The following is a 23880-nucleotide window of genomic DNA, read 5'->3' as shown; positions in this document are numbered from 1 at the left end:
TTTTGTACTTACAAGTTTTCTGTAAACTTATCCTTTACTTTGTATAATGAAATTTATGTACTGTATTCAATGTTTTTGTTGGAAATGGAAAAATGAATGAATGAATGAATGAATGAATGAAATTTATAGGGCCGCAACATTATCAGCTCTATGTACTTTTATTGTTTATTCATTTGGTTATGACGAAATTTTGATGTAAGGAAAGAAAATTGACGGTTCCAAGAGCTTTGTTATAACGGGAGTCCAGTGTACTGTATTATCAACAATATACAGTGTAGCTAGTATGCTTGATATTTGTCTGGTTTCATTCTCTGCCTCCACTGACAACTGAATTTTCCTTCAAAGTTTATACAGCACGTGCACTCCCATTATAACAAACATGATTATAACGAAGTAAAAATTTGGGATACAATGTTATACATTCTATGTATTTTATTGTTTATTTGTTCAGATATAATAAAATTTGGATATAACGAAAGAAAACTGCCGGTCACAAGGATTTCGTTATAACGGGAGTCCACTGTAACTCGAAACAAAAAGTAAAGCCGAAGAGACACGTCAGTTCGTTTACCATCAATCATTCATGTTTCATATACAGACTTGGCAAAAACGTGTTCCGCTCAGCTCCGCTCCGACACACACATGCATATAGAACAAGAACGTGAAGTGGAAATGTAACACAATCTACACAATGTATCTCTTTTTTTTTCACTTATATTTACAATTGTGTAGAAAACATCATCTTGATCCTGAACACCTTGATATGATGTATATCACAGTACATGTATATACACTTGAATCTATCACACCCAAACTAGGAACATGAAATTTAGGTTGACGACTGGTACGACTTGCTCAATTTGAATCCAACCAAGATTCTACTCTCGTAAAGTTTGCTCTACGTAGGAGATCATAGCAATCTGCAGAGCTCTGGATCGATTGGGCAATTTCATTGGCCAAAGAACTGCCACAAAAAATGATTTATTTGTTCCACACAACCGTCATTCCAGCCTGGGCTCAGCTGTCTCGTGACTTTCTCTTCAGTTCGTGGATACGTCTCTCTTAATGATCCAGTAGCGTGAAGATACACAGGTGGCTGGTTTCAATTGCTAGCCACGGGATACACTTGGAAACCACAAATAGTACTGGTCAACAATCGAATCATACGCTCATCAGTACAGAATGTATTGATATCGTACCTGCATAGAGGTCACAGTGATAAAGTTGTACTCAGTCTGTTACATGGATTCTTGAATATGTCTGAGTCGGGCCAGTCTTCCCACCCCGAGGTACACACATGCTACCCGGTCTTCACATTGCTACCCTGATCGCCACGCATTCAACTCTGGTGGCTGACAAAGGGCGAAGGAGAACTAAAACTATCCAACCAACGAGCATGACCTTTGACCTCATGATATTTTATAAACGACTTGTGCCATTAGTACATGTATATACACTGTTCTATAGCGCCTTGAGTATCTTTTCTAGGTAGAAATGAGAGCTTTATAAGAGTCTCACTATTATTATTATTATTATAATATTATTATTATCTAACGAACATACATGCATGGTCACAACCGTGCCTACATGACAAAACACACGTACAGTAGTACATGTACTTCATATAATAATAAGTCAGATAATTGACCAGTTTGGTCCAAACACTTACATGTGGGATAAATACTGATTAAGAGAGAAGTTTCAATTTGAAAAAGTGTGGATGGTAACTTTTATATAATAGAATTATAAAAGTCTGACTGAATGGCTGAATAAACAAAGAAAACTTCTAAATTACATTGATTTCCCACCCATAAAAATCTGAGTTATTGTGTCCACATCTAATCTATGATGCATAGTGTTCATCGTTACATACACATAAATATCTAACAAGACTAACTACAAAATTATGTCTTCAACTAGTGCTTATACCATGATGATTTACCAGGTAATTAGGTCCCACTGAAGTGGGAGTGCACTGTAAAATGATAGCTTTGAGTGTCCCACTGAGAAAGGAGCACACTGTAATAGAGGTATGTGAATCTTGCTGAGGTGAACTCTCAATTAGCACACCTAGCACAATACTTGTAATGTACAGAAGATGGCACTTGATACAAAGTATATGACTCAAAGCTCTGTAAATAAAACAGATCTGATACATGTATAATGTAATATGTGATGTAATACACTCTTATTCTTTGGTACAGAGAGAAGAATTTTTTGTACTCTATGCTGCTTTTGGCTATTGATATAACAAACTCCTTTTAATAATACATGATGGGCAAAATTTCATTTCAAGCCTTGATATATTGAGTTTGAGAAATTAAATATGTAAACAAACTGCTGTGTGGTCCCAATGAAATGTTTTCCTATTTCTCTTATGGATTTTGTGCAATGGTACAACAAAATGCCTCATATGATGAATGAAATCTACAGTTGATATTAGACCTCTACACTGCGGGTTTAATCATTATCACAAGCTCTATCTTCTGGTCTCGGTGGAATGTAAGTTCTTGTTTCTAATACTGTATATTGCTACTGATGACATAAAACACCTGATGAGCAACAAGCATTTTATCCCAATACCATGGACCACTGTATCCTGAGTTTAATTGAATTTATAAACATCATCTTTAAGGGCTTATTTTTACATTCTTCATTTAGAGGTGACTATTATACATGCATAGCACCTTTAAATGTGTTCACTCTTGTTACACAGATAGAACTCAGAAATACTGTAAACTGTTAAATTTTTCTCCACGAAAATTGCTCCTTGTTATTAAAGGGATATTCAATTTGTGTCCAACATAGACACAGAGATATATGCACTCCCCCATCAAACACGAGGTGGAACATTCTGGTCTCATTTGGGATTCCCTATAACCTCTGAAAGGTACATGAACATGTGACATCAATTTTACTTGCATTAGACATGTGTCATAATACAAATTGGGGAAAAAAAGAGTATTTTCCGTGCCCTGCAGTATTTTGAGCAATGAAGAAGCAGTTAGTCGAAGGAGATCAGGTCGTCGACCACCTCACATGGCACGGGCGTGGTCGAGGGAGTGAAGAGAGATGCGGCGGCACCGAGGCCAAACCCAAGTGAACTCTGGAAGAAGAAAGAGGGGGACAAGAAGACCAGCATGTGATGACTTTATACAAATACTGTGTACGCTATAATTTTCGCGTACATAAATTTTCGCAAATTGCCGCTGTCACACATTTTCGCGAGTGTTTACATTCGCTATTGGGGGCCAGAGAAAATGTGAAGTGGCAAAGAAAGTGTGAATTTTCAACTTACTAGCAAATAAGAATGATACTAGTTATACACTGCATGAAAAAAAAACTTACCAAACTCTGCGAACTAGTAAGTTAGAATTCAACATTTTTGAAGTGGTTAAGTCCATCGCGCTAGATTTCTGACGAGTGGTCCCCTTGCGATAATGGATTGGCTGTCTACAGTATTCGTAAGTAGACGTGGACGTGCTATATGTACGTAAACAAGCTTAGCCAGTATGATCTGTTCGGTAACATGCCGTCAATCCCTCGTTTGAGGCGAGACCCCAACTTCCACCTAAGAAAGTGGGGTGCTATACCGCTTTCAAGATTTTTCGTTTGGGAGTTGGGAGTCGAAGTATTTGTCCATTGCAAATAAACTTTCTGCTCAGGCGTGACAAACCTGGAGGCCAAGCCAGGGTTTGATGACTCCAGCAGCTGTCGTATTACGTAAGAGCACGATAAGGATATCTGCCTAGCTGTGGCAGACCATTCAAAGTGAACTCAATTTTCTCTATCCTTTTTAAAGTTTTCAATTTTATATTCTATTGAGAAATTCTATGGTCATCCATTTTACATTTCGAACGAAAAAAATTGACCCGTAAATAACGAAAATACAGGAATAAGAAGGAGAGCATTGCCAGTTTGCCGGTGCTGACAATGTGCTATTTGGCAGTGAGTTACAACGGGGAGGTGAGACTACCTCCCTGGTTACAATCAGCCTGCTGACTGGATCATTGAGAAAGCAGCTGTCGTATTACGTAAGAGCATGATAAGGATATCTGCCTGTGGCAGACCATTCAAAGTGAACTCAATTTTCTCTATCCTTTCTAAAGTTTTCAATTTTATATTCTATTTAGAAATTCTATGGTCATCCATTTTACATTTCGAACGAAAAAAATTGACCTGTAAATAACGAAAATACAGGAATAAGAAGGAGAGCATTGCCAGTTTGCCGGTGCTGACAATGTGCTATTTGGCAGTGAGTTACAACGGGGAGGTGAGACTACCTCCCTGGTTACAATCAGCCTGCTGACTGGATCATTGAGAAAGCAGCTGTCGTATTACGTAAGAGCATGATAAGGATATCTGCCTGTGGCAGACCATTCAAAGTGAACTCAATTTTCTTTATCCTTTCTAAAGTTTTCAATTTTAAATTCTATTGAGAAATTCTATGGTCATCCATTTTACATTTCGAACGAAAAAAATTGACCCGTAAATAACGAAAATACAGGAATAAGAAGGAGAGCATTGCCAGTTTGCCGGTGGTAACTCACTGCTATTTGGCAGTGAGTTACAACGGGGAGGTGAGACTACCTCCCTGGTTACAATCAGCCTGCTGACTGGATCATTGAGAAAGAGAGAGAGAGGGAGAGAGAGAGAGAGAGAGAGAGAGAGAGGGAGAGCGAGGGGGAGAGAGGGAACACGCACCATGGAGCTACATAGCCCATGCCAAAACCAAAACAATCTCCTCCTCTCGCGGTGCCCCCCCCCCCCCTCCTGTGGCGCTGTGGCGATGACTGATGCTTAGATTAGGCCAGGGTCAAGAAACAGGTGTTTTATATCTTTGATTTTAAGTCATTGATTGCCAAGATATGCACTGGCATTATTTACGGGGGTGTAGCCTCTTCAAACGAGAGATTTGCGTCATGAGCCATGACATGGTATACTAGTACAGGGGAAACTCGGTATAACGAACACTGCTATAACGAGACATCGGTTATAACGAGGAAATTTTCTCGGTCCCAAATTTCCTTCCACACAAGTCTATGTAAAATGCTACTCTTATAGCGAGATCGGCTATAACGAGATAAATTTTGTGACTTCCAAACAAAGAAAAACATAGTAAATCAAACCTGCTATAGCGAGGTAAAGCAAAATGCCTTCGGTAAAGCTTTATTTCGCCTGTGCTATCATCTTCCGAGATTGTAAAGCTTGATGCGCCAAAAACTGTCTTGTATACACATAATCATTTTCTTCAGTGCACTCCAGCTAGCACTGCATGTTGTACGTGTGAAGTGTGTGTGTACACGCACACTGATACATGCAGAGAATGTGGTGGGACGGCCATATATACATGACATCATCATGACGTTTAGCAGGTGTGAGGCAATCTGATGCTGTGATTGGCCTTCTACTTAGGGAATTCCCCGTCTTCACACACACGCAGTCATAATGTACATACAGAATGTGTCACATACACACACAGCATTGTGCAGACCATATTCAAGCTTTCCACACAACACACACCCATACGATAACCACATACCAATCCACAGACGATCTTCATACAATCGCAAGCTATATAAATTTACAAATTCAAACATCTACAATTAATAAGAAATACATTCTTAATATTGGATTTCCTTGGCGAAAAACATCTTCTTACCCATAAAGGTGAGTAATTCCCTCACACACAATATCAAGTTATCAGTATTGATTGAAATATGATGGGTAGTCCCACATGTGCAAATTAATGTCTTTATTCTATGCCTTCTTTTATGCCTACTGATATAACGAGATATAGGCTATAACGAGGAAAATGACTCGGTCCCGACCATCTCGTTATATCGAGTTTCCACTGTACTGAAATGTTCGTATCATCAGGGCAAGGGATTCATTTTGGAAGGTAATATTTTCGCGTGTTGTTAATTTTGCGAATAGCTCCCGACTCGCGAAATTCGCGAAAATAAAACCCCTGCGAAATATATAGCGTATAAAGTAGTGAATGGTAAAAAATTTCGCACGAGGTAAAAGATAGAGAGGCGCTCTATTCAACGAGGTGAAGCTGAGTTGAATAGTGCACCTCATCTCTCACCAAGTGCAAAATCTTGTTCCATTGCATGAATAAAGACCATACACTATTTGTTTTAATACAACACCTCCAACGTCAACAGATGTGGTCCACACGGATTCTTGAATTTAGCACATAAATGGCAACCATTTTTCGTGAAAGGCGAATGAGTAGTAGCACAGACACAGTCACCGTGTACGTAAGTACGCGAAGCCGATCAGTTGAAGTTGTTTACAAAAATGAGTGTCAAAAGTATGCGCGTGCTTGTAAGAGGCAAATGTTTGTTTAGTGTGACATCAAAGCCATGTAATAGAACAACAATTTTGAGTCAATCGCGAGTTCAAAACGGGAGTCAATGGAAATGGTTGACGTCAGCCATGCACTATCCATTTTTGCTCAAACAAAATTGCACGGCTGACAGTCACAGCATGCGATGGAAATTTTAACCTGATGTCACGTGATGGGCAATCAACTAATCGGATAGTTACATTTTTTTTAAGGTGTTGTCTAATAAAGTTTAAGAATACAAACAAAACACCACTGTTACAGTGGGAAGACAGACTAGTCCATCAAAGGTGAAACTTTTTTTTTTTCATTTAGATGTTGATATCAAATAAAGTCAAGAGAGGATTCTAAAGGAAGCAAACACAAGTCCTATAACATCTCTATCCTTTTCAAGATTAAAGGACAAGTTCACCTTCATATACATGTGGATTGAGTGAAGGCAACAATGTTAGTAGAACACATCAGTGAAAGTTTGGGGAAATCCGACAATCCGTTCAAAAGTTATGAATTGTTAAAATATCTGTACAATCACTGCTGGAGGAGAAGACTACTACAGAGTATGATGTCACATGCGTACAACGATACAAGGAAAATGAAAAGACAATTTCACAAAACTTGACTTTTTGAATAAAGTGCACATTTCCTCGACTTGTTACTGACTTATGTTAGGGGTAATATTATTCCCCCTGACTTCTGAAAGAGAGAAGTCGAGTGTTCTTTTATTATGTGAGAAAAGTGAGAATATCTTGAATTTTCTTTATACTTTCTTTATATAGTTGTACTCATATGACATCACAAGCTATAGTAGTCTTCTCATCCAGCCGTGACTGAGCAGAAACTTCAAAAATTCATAACTTTTGAACGGATATGTGTTCTACTAATATTGCTGCATTCTCTCAACCCACGTGTCTATGAAGGTGAACTTGTCCTTTAACATGTCCTTGTGTCATTTAAGAGAGGCTATATTTGGATAAGATTAATTTCATTCATTTATTCTTTTTCAACGCAGCAATTGCAGCATGTCAGCACAAAACACAAGTCTGGCTGTATAGCTTCATACTGTTCAACGAGTTATGCCACAATGCTTAATAAAATGAACATGCAATGAATAATGAATTTATGAATAAATGGAGCAGGAATAAGTGAATATTTAATTAAATAGATAGATAGATAGATAGATAGATAGATAGATAGATAGATAGATAGATAGATGATAAATGAATAAATAAATGAATAAACAAACAAATTACTAATAAATAAACATATCAGTAATAGGAGAAACTAGTGTCTAGTGGTGCAAATACATGCCATAAACTGTGTGAAAAATTTGATTGGTAGGTAGTGTAAGGGTTGGAAGATGTACAGTGTATTTTCCCAACGTCTTCTAGAATCGTACCTTTCTGGTCTTTCTCCTCGATGGACTGCACAAGCTGGTTCCTAGGGTGTTGGTGCTGTTGCGAAGGGCCTGACTTCTCGTTGCGACGGCGGGAGAGACAGGATCTGCTGCCTTCGCCAGAGAGCGCCTTGATCCTGTGAGAATTATCAAAGAGGTGTGTTCACTACTGATGGGATTTGGTGTTTTTCTAGCCCAAGCATACAATGTAGATATAATGACTTTTGGGCAAGGCAGTTTGACGAGCATCAAATCAACTTGACAGATAAGTTATGGTCTGAGCAGAATAACTATTACATGTAGTCTGTTTTGATTGAATCGGTGTAATCAAAACTGACACAAGCCATGCTTTGAGCAAAGTTAGACAAGCATTTAGAAAGTTTGGCTGTTTTGATTGGCACATTATGTTGATGTCATTGGATAACTGGGGGGAACTCAAATAGCTGTCATGGCTGTCCAAATGATCTACACCGGACTCTCGTTATAACAAAGTCCTCGGGACCGGCAGTTTTCTTTCGCTATATAGAAATTTCGTTATGACCAAACTGATAAACAATAAAAATGCATGGAGTAGATAATGTTGCGGCTTGAAATTTACTTCGTAGTACAGTAACCAGAATTTCATTACAAGTGTGTTCGTTATATAACAGGAGTGCACTATATCAGTTGATCAAAATTGTATAGCTTCTGGCTTGGTGCTGTATCAGTTCTTGAACAAGGATAAATTCTGGCTGTTGGCACTGGAGTGTGAGTTAGAAGCCTCAATTTTGAGTGGTTATTCATTGATCCTGACCCACACTATTGTATGTACACACTTTTATTTTCCAAAGAACTCCACATACTCTGAAGATTTAGCATAGTAGGTCATAGCACCCTCACAAGAAAGCATGGTTGATTTCTACACTTAAACTGATGTATCCGTGCGGGAAATTCTCCCGGGGAGGGTCAAACTCACTCAGGTTCTTGGCGGGAGAGCGCGCCCCAAGTTGCTCCAGCTGGTCCACAGGTTCGGTCACCATGAGGTCCTCAGCCTGCTGGTTCAAATCCACCACAGACATGCTCGGCTGGAGATACAGTGACATGTCCATCTGCAAGGAACCAGTTCAGAGCAACCATTTAAAAATCAGACTTCATTCGATGGTTATGCATGGAAGTGTTGTGGTCGAGTGGTTTGCACATGAACTTCTATTCTGAAGGGCCGAGGTTCATGCCTTGCTGTATGGTACTTCTATATGGCACTTCTGCCTTTAGCATGACACTTTACATACAGCACTCCTCTTTACTAAGGTGTATAAAAACATTTCCACAGGGCTGCCAGTAATTACATATCAAAATCAGGCAGATTCCAAAGAGCTATCATGGAGGAACTTGGGTGCAACATGCATCCCATAATAAATGGCCAGTTATGGTAGTTGAGTAGCTTTAGTCTCAGCAGCAGTACTATTGGGAGTTATTATCATAATACAGTGTATTAATATCATTATTACCATCTTAACCATCTTTATCATTATTACTAGAGGTGGGCTATAGAGGGTGACATTTTCAGAACATGCTCATCACACCTTAGTTTGATGACTTTTTGCCTACTGACACCATTTTTGAAAAAAAGAACGGAAAAAATGCAAAATCCGGGGTGCCCCGGCCGAAATCGTAAAAAATCCAAGATGGCCGCCGTTTTGGCTTTAAAAAGACATTTTTGGCCATAACTCGGCTATTTTTTGGTCTATTGTGATGATTTTGGTGTTTAACCCCATGTTTTAGGGGTCAAAGAAATGGATTATCATGATAATTTTAGTTTAAAACCTAAGCTTCTACATGAAACTAACCTTTTACCCATATTTAGGGTTAAATTTCCTTCTCCTTTACCCCTACCCCAACCACCATTTTTTGCCTTTTTTTCCCACATTTTTTTCAAGTCATGTTAACTACCATACTTTCAATAACAAGTTCTAGCAATCCATTTTTTTTTCTACCGACAATACAGCAAGAAATATACAAATAACTTACGGTATACATGTATGTGTCATGCGCCGATACTGGTATGTGGCTGGTGCATTCAGAATGCATGGTAACTGTGGAACCAGTACTAAATACTGTATCTGCTTTATAGTGACCATTAACATTTTGGTCCTAAGACCCTTAACAATATGAATAAATAGATATAAGAATAAATGTTCCTTCTCCTTTATCCCTACCCCAACCGCCATTTTTTGCACTTTTTTCCGTATTTTTTTCAAGTCATGTTAACTACTTCCATACTCTTAATAACAAGTTCTAGCTATCAATATGGTGTTTTCTTGCAACAATACAGCAAGAAATACAAATAACTTACATTATACATGGTTTACATATGTGTCATGCACTACAAGTATGAAAACCAAATGTTTATCAGCACTACAAAGCAGATATACAGTATAAGCACTGTACTGACTTCTGTTACAATGTACTGTACCATGCATCCTGAATGCACAAGCCACACTATATACCGATATGTGCATGACACATACAAGTATGTAAACCATGTATAATGTAAGCTATTTGTTATTATTCATTATCATATCTATTTATTTATATTGTTAAAGGTCTTAGGACCAAAATGTTAATGGACACTATAAAGCAGCTACAGTATTTAATACTGGATCCACAGTTACCATGCATTCTGAATGCACCAGCCACATGACCAGTATTGGCATGACACATACATGTATACCGTAAGTTATTTGTATATTTCTTGCTGTATTGTCAGTAGAAAAACAAATGGATTGCTAGAACTTGTTATTAAAAGTATGGTAGTTAACATGACCGGAAAAAAATGCGGAAAAAAAAGGCAAAAAATGGCGGTTGGGGTAGGGGTAAAGGAGAAGGAAATTTAACCCTAAATATGGGAAAAAGGTTAGTCTTATGTAGAAGCTTAGGTTTCCCACTAAAATTATCATGATAATCCATTTCCTTGACCCCTAAAACATGGGGTTAGACACCAAAACCATCACAATAGACCGAAAAATAGCCGAGTTATGGCCAAAAATGTCTTTTTAAAGCCAAAACGGCGGCCATCTTGGATTTTTTACGATTTCGGCCGGGGCACCCCGGATTTTGCATTTTTTTCATTCTTTTTTTCAAAAATGGTGTCAGTAGGCAAAAAGTCATCAAACTAAGGTGTGATGAGCATGTTCTGAAAATATGACCTAAAATTGACCCTCTATAGCCCACCTCTATATTACCAAATGTAAAAGAAGTTGTTGTGTTTGACATCATAGCAGAAATAACACCACCATCCAATCAAACCAAGTTTGGCGCTCTAATGTATTTAAGCGTGCGAATGAATGCGTACTATTCTTCAAACGACTGTAACATATTTAGCCCTTGACTTACAAGTGATTTTTTTCATCACTTTCTTATATTTTTGGACTCTCTTTTGGGCAAGTAAAATTCGTGTTCAGGCAAGTGTTCTGTAACAATACAAAATTATGCTTGCCCGACCGGACGAGTGGTGAAAAAAAGTTATGTAGCACCCTGCAGGTGGTAGCTAATGAGTGAATATGTGCCATTTGAACATGAGACAGACTGATTAAAGCTCAAAAGCCTTAGGTGAGTTTGCAGAACCAGTAATGTTTATTCAAGAGTCTCTATTACTTGAGGTCTTTTCCAAATCAAAAGTGGACACTGCAAACATGACAGAAGAATAATAGAGTACAGTGCACTCCCGTTACCATGAACACGGTTATAACGAAATTTTGTTATAACGAAGTAAAACGTCTGGTCCCAAAATTAACACCATTAGAGTCTATGGTACAAAATTCGCTTATCACGACCACGGTTATAACGAAATTTTCGTTATAACGAAGTCTTTTCCGAGCGCCACTAACGAAGAAAAACAAAACAAATGTGCTCCGTTATAACGAAATGCGAATTGCTTTCGAAAATACATAGCGGAACAAGCATTTATAGCGTTCATATCACTGTGTGTTCGCTCCTTGTGTCACGCACAGTTTCTGAGGGGAACTTGCGTTTGATATTGTAATACGATAATCCCATCCCATTTCACATAGCTTTCCAGTGTATGATGAGTATTCAGCAAACAGAATATGATATACATGCGTGGTTTCCTTGTTTTCGTTATATTGTATTTGTTCGGTTATAAAGAAATTTCGTTATAACGAAAGAAAACTGCCGGTCCCGAGAATTTCGTTATAACGCGAGTGCACTGTATTACGCAAAACCGTTTGAGACTTTCTTCTAGCAAACACTGACCTCATTCTCCTTGTTGACAACAGAGGCCGTCCTTCTGGTGGGTGTGGCCTTCTTGTCGCTGAGAACAAGCTTGCTGATCTCGCCGCACAGCTTGGTACGCAGCGAGCGCCTCGGCTCCACCAGAGGGGAGAACAGCTGGGCCACGGTCGGGGTGTTGTGGGAGACTTTGGGTGTGGTGGTGGTGGTGGTGGTTGCACCTGCTGCAGCAGGGGAATTTCTGGGCGTGGCCAGTAGTCGTGGGGTGTGGACTCTGGGCGAGGCTGCCCTGGAAGAGGGTGTGGCATGTTTGGAAGTTTTGAATGGTGATCCGGCTGTGGGGAGGACATCAGAGAGTGACAAACACACACACCAATCAGTTGAGAATCAAAAAAAAAATGGAGTCATGAAATTCTGAGGTTTCTCAGGTTCACATAAAACGCTGATATTTTCTGTATCAACCACAAAGTTACATTGCAACTGATTGACAAATTGCCCTACATCGACGTAGATCAATGTGGGGCAATCTATCAATCAGATGCAACAAAAACAACTTGAAAGAAGAATTTCATCAATTTGAATAGAAATTTTCACTTGCATTAAAACTTTCAAAAATTTCATGAGAAGCCAAGATTTGGAAAAGTAAAATACACTGTCTCATGAAAGTTTTTGCCTACAAATTGTATTAAATTCCAGTCCCAATTCACAAAAGCTTCATGCCGCAAAAAGGCTATAGGCTCCAATTTGCAAAAAGTTTGATGTCGCGAATGTTTCTGGTTTTAGTATTATATTATTCAAAATGCCTGAAGTGGTGACGTCATCACCCAAAGAGACTCCCGTAACGGAAGACGAATCTTTGCTCAATTTTCTGCATTGAAATGATATCAGCATGAACAAGATGTAGCCCTAGCACCAAATCGTAGGAGTCTTGTAATCACCTGGTAATAAATAGGGATATTTCAGGGAAAGAGTTTGCAGCTGCTTAATCAATGTCCAAACAAACAATTTGACATTACAATTGTGTATAATTTGATGATAGAGTTGTTAGATGATGTTATAGCCGATTCAAGTTTTTGCAGTTCTGGTGAAAGCACAAAACTTTGAAATTCCACAACTTTCTCATTTCATGTTCTACTTTGATTGAAACTTCTATCAATTCTCTTTCTCTTTCTCATTTTGCCTTTTCAAAGTCAACATTAAAATGATGTGGATTTGCAGTTTATGCAATGCATTAAAGATCTAAATGAGATCCCGGTACTGTAATGTGAAACAGCATTAATACTGACTTTGTCATTCCATATTTGGGGAATGACCTAAATTTGCATCCTTTCAACATTACAATCTTTATGGTTTAATGACAACAGCAAACAACTGTGCAATATAACTATATTACAATTACGTTCCCTCCTCCTCCCCTGCCAAATCACAAACATTTCCCCTGTAACCCGTTCCTTCCGCAATTCTCTGAGTGCCTTTAATGCCCCCAAACGAGATTCTTTTTGCCCGTCGACAGAGAGGCAGACAGGTTGGTAATCCACCTGTGTGAAGGCAGTCAAGTGGTACATGTATCCCCCTTTCCACGGTCAACTACATGTGCCAGTGACCAATGGAAATATCGATTGGGTGCGAGGTATGAATAGAGCGTGGGCTGATGAGCTCTCAGAATGTTTTATTCTACACAAAACCAGGTACCTGAATGAGGTGACAGGGGTCAGCGAAGCTAGATATCTAACTGATCTCAGCCTTGATCGCTATGTACATGTTCCTACGAGTTTACAGCAGAACAAGCGATAAACTAAATCAGGAAAAAGGTACATAATACTGTGAAATACGCATTTTTCAAATAGGAGAACAAATGCTGATAGAATAAACTCTGATCTTTTTATCAAACCCACTTTTCTGGGCATTTTAACACAGAGAAACATGAATTTAGGCCACTAAAGCAGGAACTCTTGTCTTCATTTTGGGAACCTGGTAGACCCGGTTCCCGTATATCAGTTGCTCCCACGGGAACCTGGCATACCAGGTTCCCGTAAGGAACAGGTTAATATCAGCACATTAAAAACCTACAGGATTCCAGTAAATTTCCAAAGGGTGTAGGAGGAGAACTTCCTTACCCCCACAGTGTTCCCTGACAGCCTTTCGGGCAGGACTCTCAACCTTGAAGAAACCACCCTCAAAGACTACTTTCTCCGCCTCCGCCTTGCGGGTAGCTTTCGCCTTCATCGCTGCCTTGGCTGCCATCAGCCTTTCTCGAGCAGCATTTCGTCCGGCTGCCGACGAAGCAGCTGCAGGTTTCTTGGTGATTGGTTTCTTCTTCTAAAAACAAATAAAAAAGAAACACAAGGGATAGTGAATCTTGCATTTGAACTAGGACTATACTTGCATGTATTTGTTTTGTCTACATATAAAAACAAAACAAATCAAATAAGAGGCTGCAAATCTCATGCAGTTAAAACTGGTTCTTTATTTGTGAATTTGTTTGGTTTACACCTAAAAAGGTATACGTCTCCCCTATGGAGGCAATAAACACTGCACATATGCGTGAGTCAACACTAATTTTAATGTCAAAATTCATTCATTTTTTTTTTTTTTGTATCTCATGAAGCATTTCTTCAGCAATTTCTATTTAAGGTACCAGAAGTCCCATTATCAAGCTGAGCGCTAAAGGATCACTGGTAAAGACAGCCCCTCATTTAAAGAGAGACAGCAGAAACAATAGAAACAGTACATGTAAAAGTTAGGCGTGGTATCAAGAGGAGATGGAGGGGTGCATTTTTGCCCCCCTCTTTACCTTGATGACTTTGGGTTTGGTCTCAATCTTCTCTTCTCTCTTCCAACCATTGGCCTTCAGCGTCTCCAGCTCCTTGAAGAGGGCATCAACATCTTCCACCTGTCGATGAAAGGACTCTAGGATTAATCCTCTCTGTGCCAGGAACTTTGGACAGTGCGGACAATGCTATGGGGTTTTCTGTGCCACTCAGAACTCAAAGGACACAAAGGGTTAAAGGGATGGTAAAGTATTGGTGGAGATGAGAATCGGGTTTTTAACTTTTTGCGAGATACCTAGAAAACATGTATGATATAGTACAGAGCATACCATCTTAAGAGGAACTCAGTTTATTTGATGAAAATCGGGTTTGGAATGACTGAAACATCCAAAAACAAAGTAAAACAAAGCGATTGTAATAAAATGTGGGTCCCACTCTTTATTAGAATCGCTCTTTTTTTATATCTCAGCCATTTCAAAACCAATTTTCATCAAATAAATGTTGAATTCCTCATAGAATTACATGCTCTTTCATATTTCATAACAGGTTTCTCATTATCGCACAAACAATGTTAGAAACCTGAAATTAGGTCTCAACCAAAACTATACGATCCCTTTAAAGGGATCGTCTAGTTTTGGTTGAGACCTCTCTTCAGGTTTCTAATGAGAGCTCCTCTGAGATATGAAAGATCATGTAATTCAGAGGAATTCAGAGGAATTTATTTGATGAAAATTGGTTTTGAAATGGCTGAGATACCCAACACAGAGTAATCCTAATAAAAGGTGGGACCCAACTTTTATTATGATCATTCTATTCATCTTTGTTTTTGGATGTCTCAGCCAATCCACAACTGATTTCCATCAAATAAACATGGAATTTGTCTCAGAATGGTATGCTCTGGGCTATTTCGTAAGGAGTTTCTTGGTATCTCGCAGAAAGTTACATGCCAAATTTTCACCTCCACCAATACTGTACCATCCCTTTAAGGATTGGCAATGTCAAAGACACCAGGATCAACCCCGTTTGTGCCAGGGACTTTGGACAGTGGGGATAAAGCTATGGAGGTTTTCTGTGCCATTGGGCACTCAGAGCTTACAAAGGGTTAACGATTGGCAACGATAAAGCAGGTGCAGATCCAGGAATTCCGTTAACAGGGGGCGCACTTACAAAACTAAAGGGGGGTGCACGCACCCCTCTCCCACATTTCTTCTTTTTATTTCTTTTGTTTCAACAAAAAATAAAGGGGGGGGGGCGTGCGCCCGGTGCGGTCCTCCCTGGATCTGCCACTGCAAAGAGCAATTCCACTCCATGGTGAGATTATCTTTTTCCTAGAGTAAAATCATACAAATAGTATGGCACTCTGCTTTGTAAGGCTTTTGACATGCACAGCATTCAGATTTTTTTTTTTCATGCAACATGTTAAAATTCTAAAGCATGGACAACCCCATAACTTAGTGCAAAAGTCGAAATTTCCACAAAATTTGAAATTTTAGTGCATTTTGCGGGACATGTGCCTATAGTGCGAGAACGAAAGCATGCAAATATGTTTCCTTGTTACACGTAGAAGCACTTCACATTTTTTATTCTTTGGAGGTAAAAACATTCAAATTTTATTTCACGGGGCCAAGAGTGAAGAAAACCTCAATTGAAAATTTCCTCTTTCATGATGTTTAAATTTCTTCTTTTTCCTGACTCACCTGAAAGTACACCATCTCCCAGAACCCAGCGAGGTCCGAGCAGTGAGTCGCCTTCTCCCCAAGACCAAACTCGCAGTCATTGATCAGTCCCCGGAACTGCTTGAAGCGTTGGTCTATCAGGAGCTTAGCCTTACCGCTGGCGCTGCGAATCTCACCGCAAACTATAAATTAGAGCATCGGGGCAGACATGTTAAATTCTCTCGCTGTTTTCATCTGTCTCGTTTTGGTGGAAATGTTGTGTTTCCACTGTTTTTGATAAAGAAGTGCAAGACACATTGGTATTCAAGTGGATTTTGGTAGACAAGTAAATACAGGGATACATCATGCTTCAGGAAAACTGGGCACAAAACTATAAAGTTACAAGATTTTCTAATTCTTAATTCTAGTTCTTCTGAAAAAGGTGATATTGGTCAAAACCATACATTATGCAAATAAGACAAGATGATGTCATCAACTCATAAATATCCAATGATCCTTCCATTAAAAATCCAGAGAAGTCTAGCCATAATGGTTTGATTTTCATCTACAAGTGGATAGTAATGTACATTATGTGTGCATCGCCAACCTTCTTCATACCAGAAAACAATAATTGCTCGGTCTTAGTCCTAGATACGATACCGTACCTTCATCAGACAAATCCTCACTGGACATGAGGTCTTCCCAGACCTTGCATCTCCCTAGCAACCTGTCTGTTTCCATGGAGACGAGATTCTTGAAGTAAGGCACGTCTTTCTCTGGCTCCTGATCGGCCGCTGGCGGCATCTTCTCCTGTTCGGCATGTAGCGCCTTGCTGAAATGCAATCAAGAGATTTCATTCGTGGTGAGAAAGCCTTTTCATCACTATTAAGGTGTTGTATTGATTAGTCCATGCAAGAGGTACGCAAGTGTTAAAGTGAAACTCTACCTCACATAGAAGTCAAATTTTACACTAGGTACAGTCAAAATTGACTAGTGAAATATTCGTAAATGTCAGAAAAAATATGACATTCTTGGAGTTTTTATCCTTAAAATGTTTTTACAATGAACTATGATTCTAATCGTAATTGCACTATGCAGATCAGATGTGGTGATAATGTCATGTAAGTTTAAATTTTCCCATCATTTGGTGCATATGGTATCATCAAATTATTTTTTGCTTTATACCATTTATTCTAATAGTGTCTTTATCTTCTTCTAAGGACTTTAAAAAGTATCAATCGCTGAATTACTGCAAACTATTTTCCTTTTTCCTTCAGCCTTTCCTTTTATTCAGTGAAAAAAAGAATGGAAACTGAGAATTTTTAAAAAAATTTTTTTTTTGCAAATTGGTTAGAGTCTTGTGTGGTGATAAGGCCAGAAAATGGGGTAATCAAGAAAATCAGTTTATTATTTACTCCTCAAAATGAAAGAGCAAAAAAAATGAATAAGTTTTTTTTTCCTCACATCTTGCTCGGCGATGCCTCCTGGCTTGCTGGAGTTGGTTTGGGTTTTTGGTCGGCTACTGGCGGCGTTGGGCCACTTGTCGTGCTTGGTATTGCCGTGGTTGCTGGAACATCAGCTTCTTTCTTGTCTGTGGCAATAACGCCTTCTGTGCCAAAAGTATCAAAGAAAGAAATAAGGAATGATACTTGGATCCCCACTGTCTTACAATTCCTTACATTATCCATTGGGAGGGGGTGTCATATCTTTGTAATGCAGAGTTTTGTTTGTTTTTATTTGTGTAGCTATTCTGATTGCAAAATTTGGATAAGAGTTAGATTATACTGAAACAAATTAACCCTAACTAGGCTGGGCTATTTAGGAAGATCATAGAGCCGGGGCATTGTAGCATTCTGTAGCAAAATCTACAATATAGGTAAAAAATCAAGGTCAAAGGTCAAAGAAGTCAAAGGTAAAAATTCTGTGTAGAAGTTTTGAAGCCCTCACCTAATGCCATCACATAAAGCAAACGGAATCAAAATCGGGTTAGAAATGGCGAAGGAGTAGCATTTTGTAGCAAAATGTACAATATAGGTAAAAAATCAAGGTCAAAGGTCAAAGAAGTCAAAGGTCAAAATTCTGTGTAGAAGTTTTGAAGCCCTCACCTAGTGCCATCACATAAAGCAAACGGAATTGAAATCGGGTTAGAAATGGCGAAGGAGTAGCATTTTGTAGCAAAATGTACAATATAGGTCAAAGGTCAAGGTCAAATGTCACAACTGAAATTCTGTGTACAAGTTTCAAAGCTCCCATGTAGTGCTATCATATAAAGCAAACAGAATCAAAATTGGCTCATAAATGACAGAGAAGTAGCAAATTGAACATTTTGATCACACACGGACGCACACACATACACACACACGGACACACACACGTACGGAGCCCGTTTCATAGTCCCCTGCTCGAACTCGTTCGGCGGGGACAATTAATAAATAGATAAATAAATTAAAAAGATAAATGAATATACTATGACCTACAAAACACTGACCATTTTCCTTCACAGTCTGAATTTCCATTTTCTCCACCTCTGATGTCTCCTTAGCCTCATTCTCTTCACCAATGCTGGGAATTGCCGCCGTTGTATTCACCGCATGGGACACGTTGAATGTTGTGGCTGCGGTGAGTGGGTCCATGGCAGGTAGCTTGGACTCTGCAGAGACAAGGATCAAAATAAATTCATAACAGATTACTGACAAAATGCTTCAAAGCGGTTTTGCAACATGACCCTATGTGACCCTTGTCGATATCTTCTCGGTCAAAATTTGCCAGTTTCTACGATTACTTTGCAGGATAATCATACAAATATTTGTAACACTGCGACAGAGGAAACAATCCAGAGAATCAACATGAATGGAGCCAACTCTACTCAAAGAGCATTCAGAAGTGCATTTGTACTAACATATGTACAGCACGAAAGAGAACACTTCTCATCATTCAAGGTAAAGCTATACATGTTGAGAAAATCTCTGTGATAATCCCAAAGTATGCTCAGAGAATGAGGAAGAAATAAAACATATCAATACCAAGGCAACATGTTGAACTGCTCTCTGAGGTGGTCCAACTGTCTCTTGTAAATGTTCCTTCCTCTGTACTTCACTGGTTTGTTCAGCGATGCGTGACACTAGATCAATACAAGAGTACCTTGCTATTCTGATGTACAGACAGGGGGCACAACTGAACACAGCTTCATCAGCTTGCTAGTGCGATGGAACCTCATTCAACCCCAGAATTCCACCTTTTTACAAGTCATATGAATGGTAACAATTCCCAGGCTTACAATATGGTGTGACTAGGACTTGAAGACAATTCCAAGGAAGGATCTCCTGCTGAAACACAAAAGATACCATTTTCTAAAGACACCGAGTCAATGGAATTCCTCCTCTGACGAGATACAGACATTCCTTTTGACTCACTGACGATGTCAGTAGAGACCAAAATGTTAGCTTTGTGCTCCTTTGTCCTTAGCTAGTCAGCGGTAAGTCACAATGGTCTGCTTGGATGAAGAGGGGTTAAATTAAAGAAAGTGAGTACAGCATGGGGAAAAAAGGGAACTTTCTTTTTGTCCTATTATCATTCTACACACGATGGAAAAACTGAGCAAGTAAGAATTTTTGTACAATTTCATAATCCTAGAGTGAAATACATATCTGATTTAATCATACACACAAACCTAGGTGACCCCCCCCCCCCCAAAAAAAAATGCATATTATATGCAAAGTAAGAATGTTACCTCACATTCCCGTTTCCTGGGTGATGATAAACAAAAACAAAATGTGATACCACTGGTCATAATTACATTAATGTAAGTTAAATAACACAAGCGGTTGTACAAATCTTGGCTGCCTTCTTCTCTGGACTGAGAAATTCAGCTCATTTGAATCTCATTTTGAGAGCTGTAACATTTTGACAAATTCTGACAAGATTTCAGTATGCCACTCCTCCACTAATTTCGGAATATCACTTTACACTACCCTACCCTTGCCAGGTTGCACAGATGCTGACATGCATGCAAACACATTTGACAAGTGATGGGGTACAGAGTGAGGAGGGAGGGGGCAACACGGAACTGGCCCAAATTCTACTCTTGTTGGAAAATCTAACCAGACATTCTCTCAGATAAATCCCCACGTTCTGATTGGTTGAACAAAATCTTTACTGCTTACCTTTGTTTTCCTGATCCATTTGCGACCTCCTCCTACGAAGATCCCTTGAATATGGGGTGGAGCACCTGACGTATGAGAAGAATCATAAAGTATTAAATCAACAAAAAAAAAGTGCAAAAATTCTGTCAGGGCATTCAGTTATGTCAGGCAATACTGTCACACAGCATAATTTGCCTAATGTGGACCAATTACGGATTTGGAAAAATATTTCATGATAAAATATTGCATGATATATAGATATCAAACCACGAGGAGTATATCTTGGGTAGCTGCACTTTATCAGAACTTCTGCATTAATAATCTCATGCATATCATATATATGCAAATTAGATTTAACTTCACACCTATATGTGTACATGATCATTGGGGAAATTTGAAGTAACTGTTGTGCACGCGAAATGAATGGGCACTTCCCTGGGAGAGACTAGGAACAACGCCAGTTCCTTCCTAAGAGAAGTGGAAAGGCAGCCCTTGTAAATGTCCTCACAAAAATGTGGTTTTTTCTTCTTTCTTCTTTTTTTTTTTTTTTTTTTTTTGGGGGGGGGTCCTATTTTTATAGGAATATTACCTATTTCATTATACAGGGGAAACTCGGTATAACGAACACTGCTATAACGAGATATCGGTTATAACGAGGAAATTTTCCCGGTCCCAAATTTCCTTCGACACAAGTCTATGTAAAATGCTACTCTTATAGCGAGATCGGCTATAACGAAATAACTGCTATAACGAGATAAATTTTGTGACTTACAAACAAAGAAAAACATAGTCAATCAAACCTGCTATAGCGAGGTAAAGCAAAATGCCTTCGGTAAAGCTTTATTTCGTCTTCCGATATTGATACATGCAGAAAATGTGGTGGGACGGCCATAATAACTGTATACATGGCATCATCATGACGTTTAGCAGGTGTGAGGCAATCTGATGCTGTGATTGGCCTTCTACGTAGGGAATTCCCCATCTTCACACACACGCAGTCATAATATAGTATACACAATGTGTCACATACACACACAGCATTGTGCAGACCATATTCAAGCTTTCCACACAACACACACCCATACGATAACCACATACCAATCCACAGACGATCTCGATACAATCGCAAGCTATATAAATTTATAAATTCAAACATCTACAATTAATAAGAAACACATTCTTGATATTGGATTTCCTTGGCGAAAAACATCTTCCTACCCATAAAGGTGAGTAATTCCCTCACACACAATATCAAGTTACCAGTATTGATTGAAATATGATGGGTAGTCCCACATGTGCAAATTAATGTCTTTATGTTATGCCTTCTTTCATGACAACTGATATAACGAGATATCGGCTATAACGAGGAAAATGACTCGGTCCCGACCATCTCGTTATATCGAGTTTCCACTGTATCTATTTCAGTCCCCTCAGATTGTTTTCTTTTATCTTCACACTTACTATACCAATCTCCTTCTCCCTTCCCTTTTGACGATAAGAAAATTGGCGCAGTGACCAGCGCAGTGAATCCTTTGGCTGTATGGTGGAAATAATTGTTTGTCTCACAAAGAAATACCTTTAATAGATTTCTTCACGAACCAACAGTTATTTCTACCCCAAAGCCACAACATCCGTTTAATTTTTTGTAGAGATAATGAGAAACCTCATATGAAATGTGAAAGAGCATGTAATTCCATGAGGAATTCAACATCTATTTGATGGAAATTGGTTTTCAAATGGCTGAGATATCATCAACAGAGCCATTCTACTAAAGTGTGGGACCCACCTTTTATTACGACTGCTTTGTTTTACTTTGTTTTTGGATGTTTCAGTCATTCAAAACCCAATTTTCATCAAATAAACTTTGAATTCCTCTTAAAATGGTATGCTCTGTAATATTTCATAAGTATTTTCTTGGTATCTCGCAAAAAGTTAAAAGCCCAATTCTCATCTCCACCAGTACTATACCATCCCTTTAAAGTTGTCAGCTCACCTCCTGTTCTGAGTGACTGAAGAGGAGGCCGCTGCCAAGGGGAAGAGGAAACTGGAGGCGCTGGCAGGGCTGATGGGGGTGAAGGGCGGCATGTCAGGCAGGTCCATGGAGAAGGAGAACCCAGTGGGGATGAAGGTGTCCATCAGGGTGGGGCCGCGCTGCCTCGTCACTTTCTGGGATATCTCAGCTGTTGACATGATATCAATATTTACCACATTTAGTACATATGATGAGTTTGATCGAAAAAACGGGCTCAGCGTCATTCTAAAAATTTTGAAGTAAGATACATATCCATGATTAGAAATTAAACCTTATCTGCGATACCTCACTTGCTACAGAACTCAGAATATTTTTGAAGTTAAGATTACGAATGTCTCATATTTTATCATTTTCTTTGTTCTTAGCAGCCCCATTTGCATATTATCTCCAGTTAAGAAGAATCAAACACTTCATATATTTACAGTGAAGTCTTGACTAAAGACTGACATGATTAATAATGAAGACATGAAAGAAAAAATAAAACTAACAGTGTATGAGCTCATCATCTTGTTCCAATTGCTTCATGCTGAGAATGTAGCATCATAATATTTCCTATGTTACAGCCTACTTAGGTAGGCTGCATTAATTAGTATATTCAGTATTGGTATGACTGGTAGACTTTGAGCATTCTCCTTCTGTAATTCAATTGTAAATCTTGGCTCTTACAGTATTTTGGTTTCTTTTTTATCTTTTTTTTTTTGGGGGGGGGGGGGTATCTTCACAGTTAAAATTGGTCTGTTCACTGAAGGAAAACTTTTTATCTATCTGACTTCCCTTTACAATATGTTATTTTTACCCTCCATTATCATGCCTTATACAGGTAAATGAATCATCGATGATGAAATGAATAATGACGTGGTAAGATTGTGAACAGGACATGAATTTCCATACTTTGCACAATCTCTGTTTGTGGTCCAGACTCAATCTTTTCTTCCTCAACCTCCTCCTCCTCCTCCTCCTCCACTTTCTCTTCCTTTGGTGGCTTTGCATTCACAGCCGGCTGCTTCACAACCTCCCTCTTGGATCTGGTTTGGACCGGATTGGGCTGCCTCGATCTGGTCTGGGCAGGCTGCGGCTGCTTGGATGCGGTCTGAATTGGTTTGCCCTGCCTGGCGGCCAGCCTGGCAGACTGCCTGGTAGAGGATCTGGTGGCAGGGCCACTCTGGGGCGGGACAGGGGCGGAGACAGGTCCCCGTCTGGGTCTCTTTGTGGGGACAGGTTCCTATGCAAATGAAAATGGAGGTAGAAAATTGATACTGAGGGCAACAAAAAAAGAAAAGAATTCTCCAAACCATTCCCGTCCAGGGA

At 39.2% G+C, this 23880-nt stretch overlaps 1 protein-coding gene across 1 annotated transcript; it reads right to left on the bottom strand.

The window, feature by feature from the left end:
- Positions 1–3004: 3004 nt before the first annotated feature.
- On the bottom strand, positions 3005–23554 carry LOC139744464 (uncharacterized). Its single transcript, XM_071654899.1, has 11 exons — positions 23464–23554; positions 22534–22720; positions 17863–18072; positions 17064–17230; positions 16441–16601; positions 14767–14865; positions 14090–14291; positions 11997–12307; positions 8701–8833; positions 7749–7882; positions 3005–3106 (listed from the first exon to the last, which is right to left on the bottom strand). The coding sequence occupies exons 2-11, from the start codon at positions 22674–22676 to the stop codon at positions 3005–3007; spliced, it is 1662 nt and encodes a 553-aa protein (XP_071511000.1). The 5' UTR covers positions 22677–22720; positions 23464–23554.
- Between the last annotated feature and the right edge of the window lie 326 nt (positions 23555–23880).

Source organism: Diadema antillarum, unplaced genomic scaffold, assembly GCF_040938485.1.
Source record: "Diadema antillarum isolate AM-2024a unplaced genomic scaffold, OU_Dant_1.0 seq00001177_RagTag, whole genome shotgun sequence".
NCBI classification, from domain to species: Eukaryota; Metazoa; Echinodermata; class Echinoidea; order Diadematoida; family Diadematidae; genus Diadema; species Diadema antillarum.
Note: the sequence above shows the minus strand (reverse complement) of the source record. Positions and strands in the feature narration are given on the sequence as shown.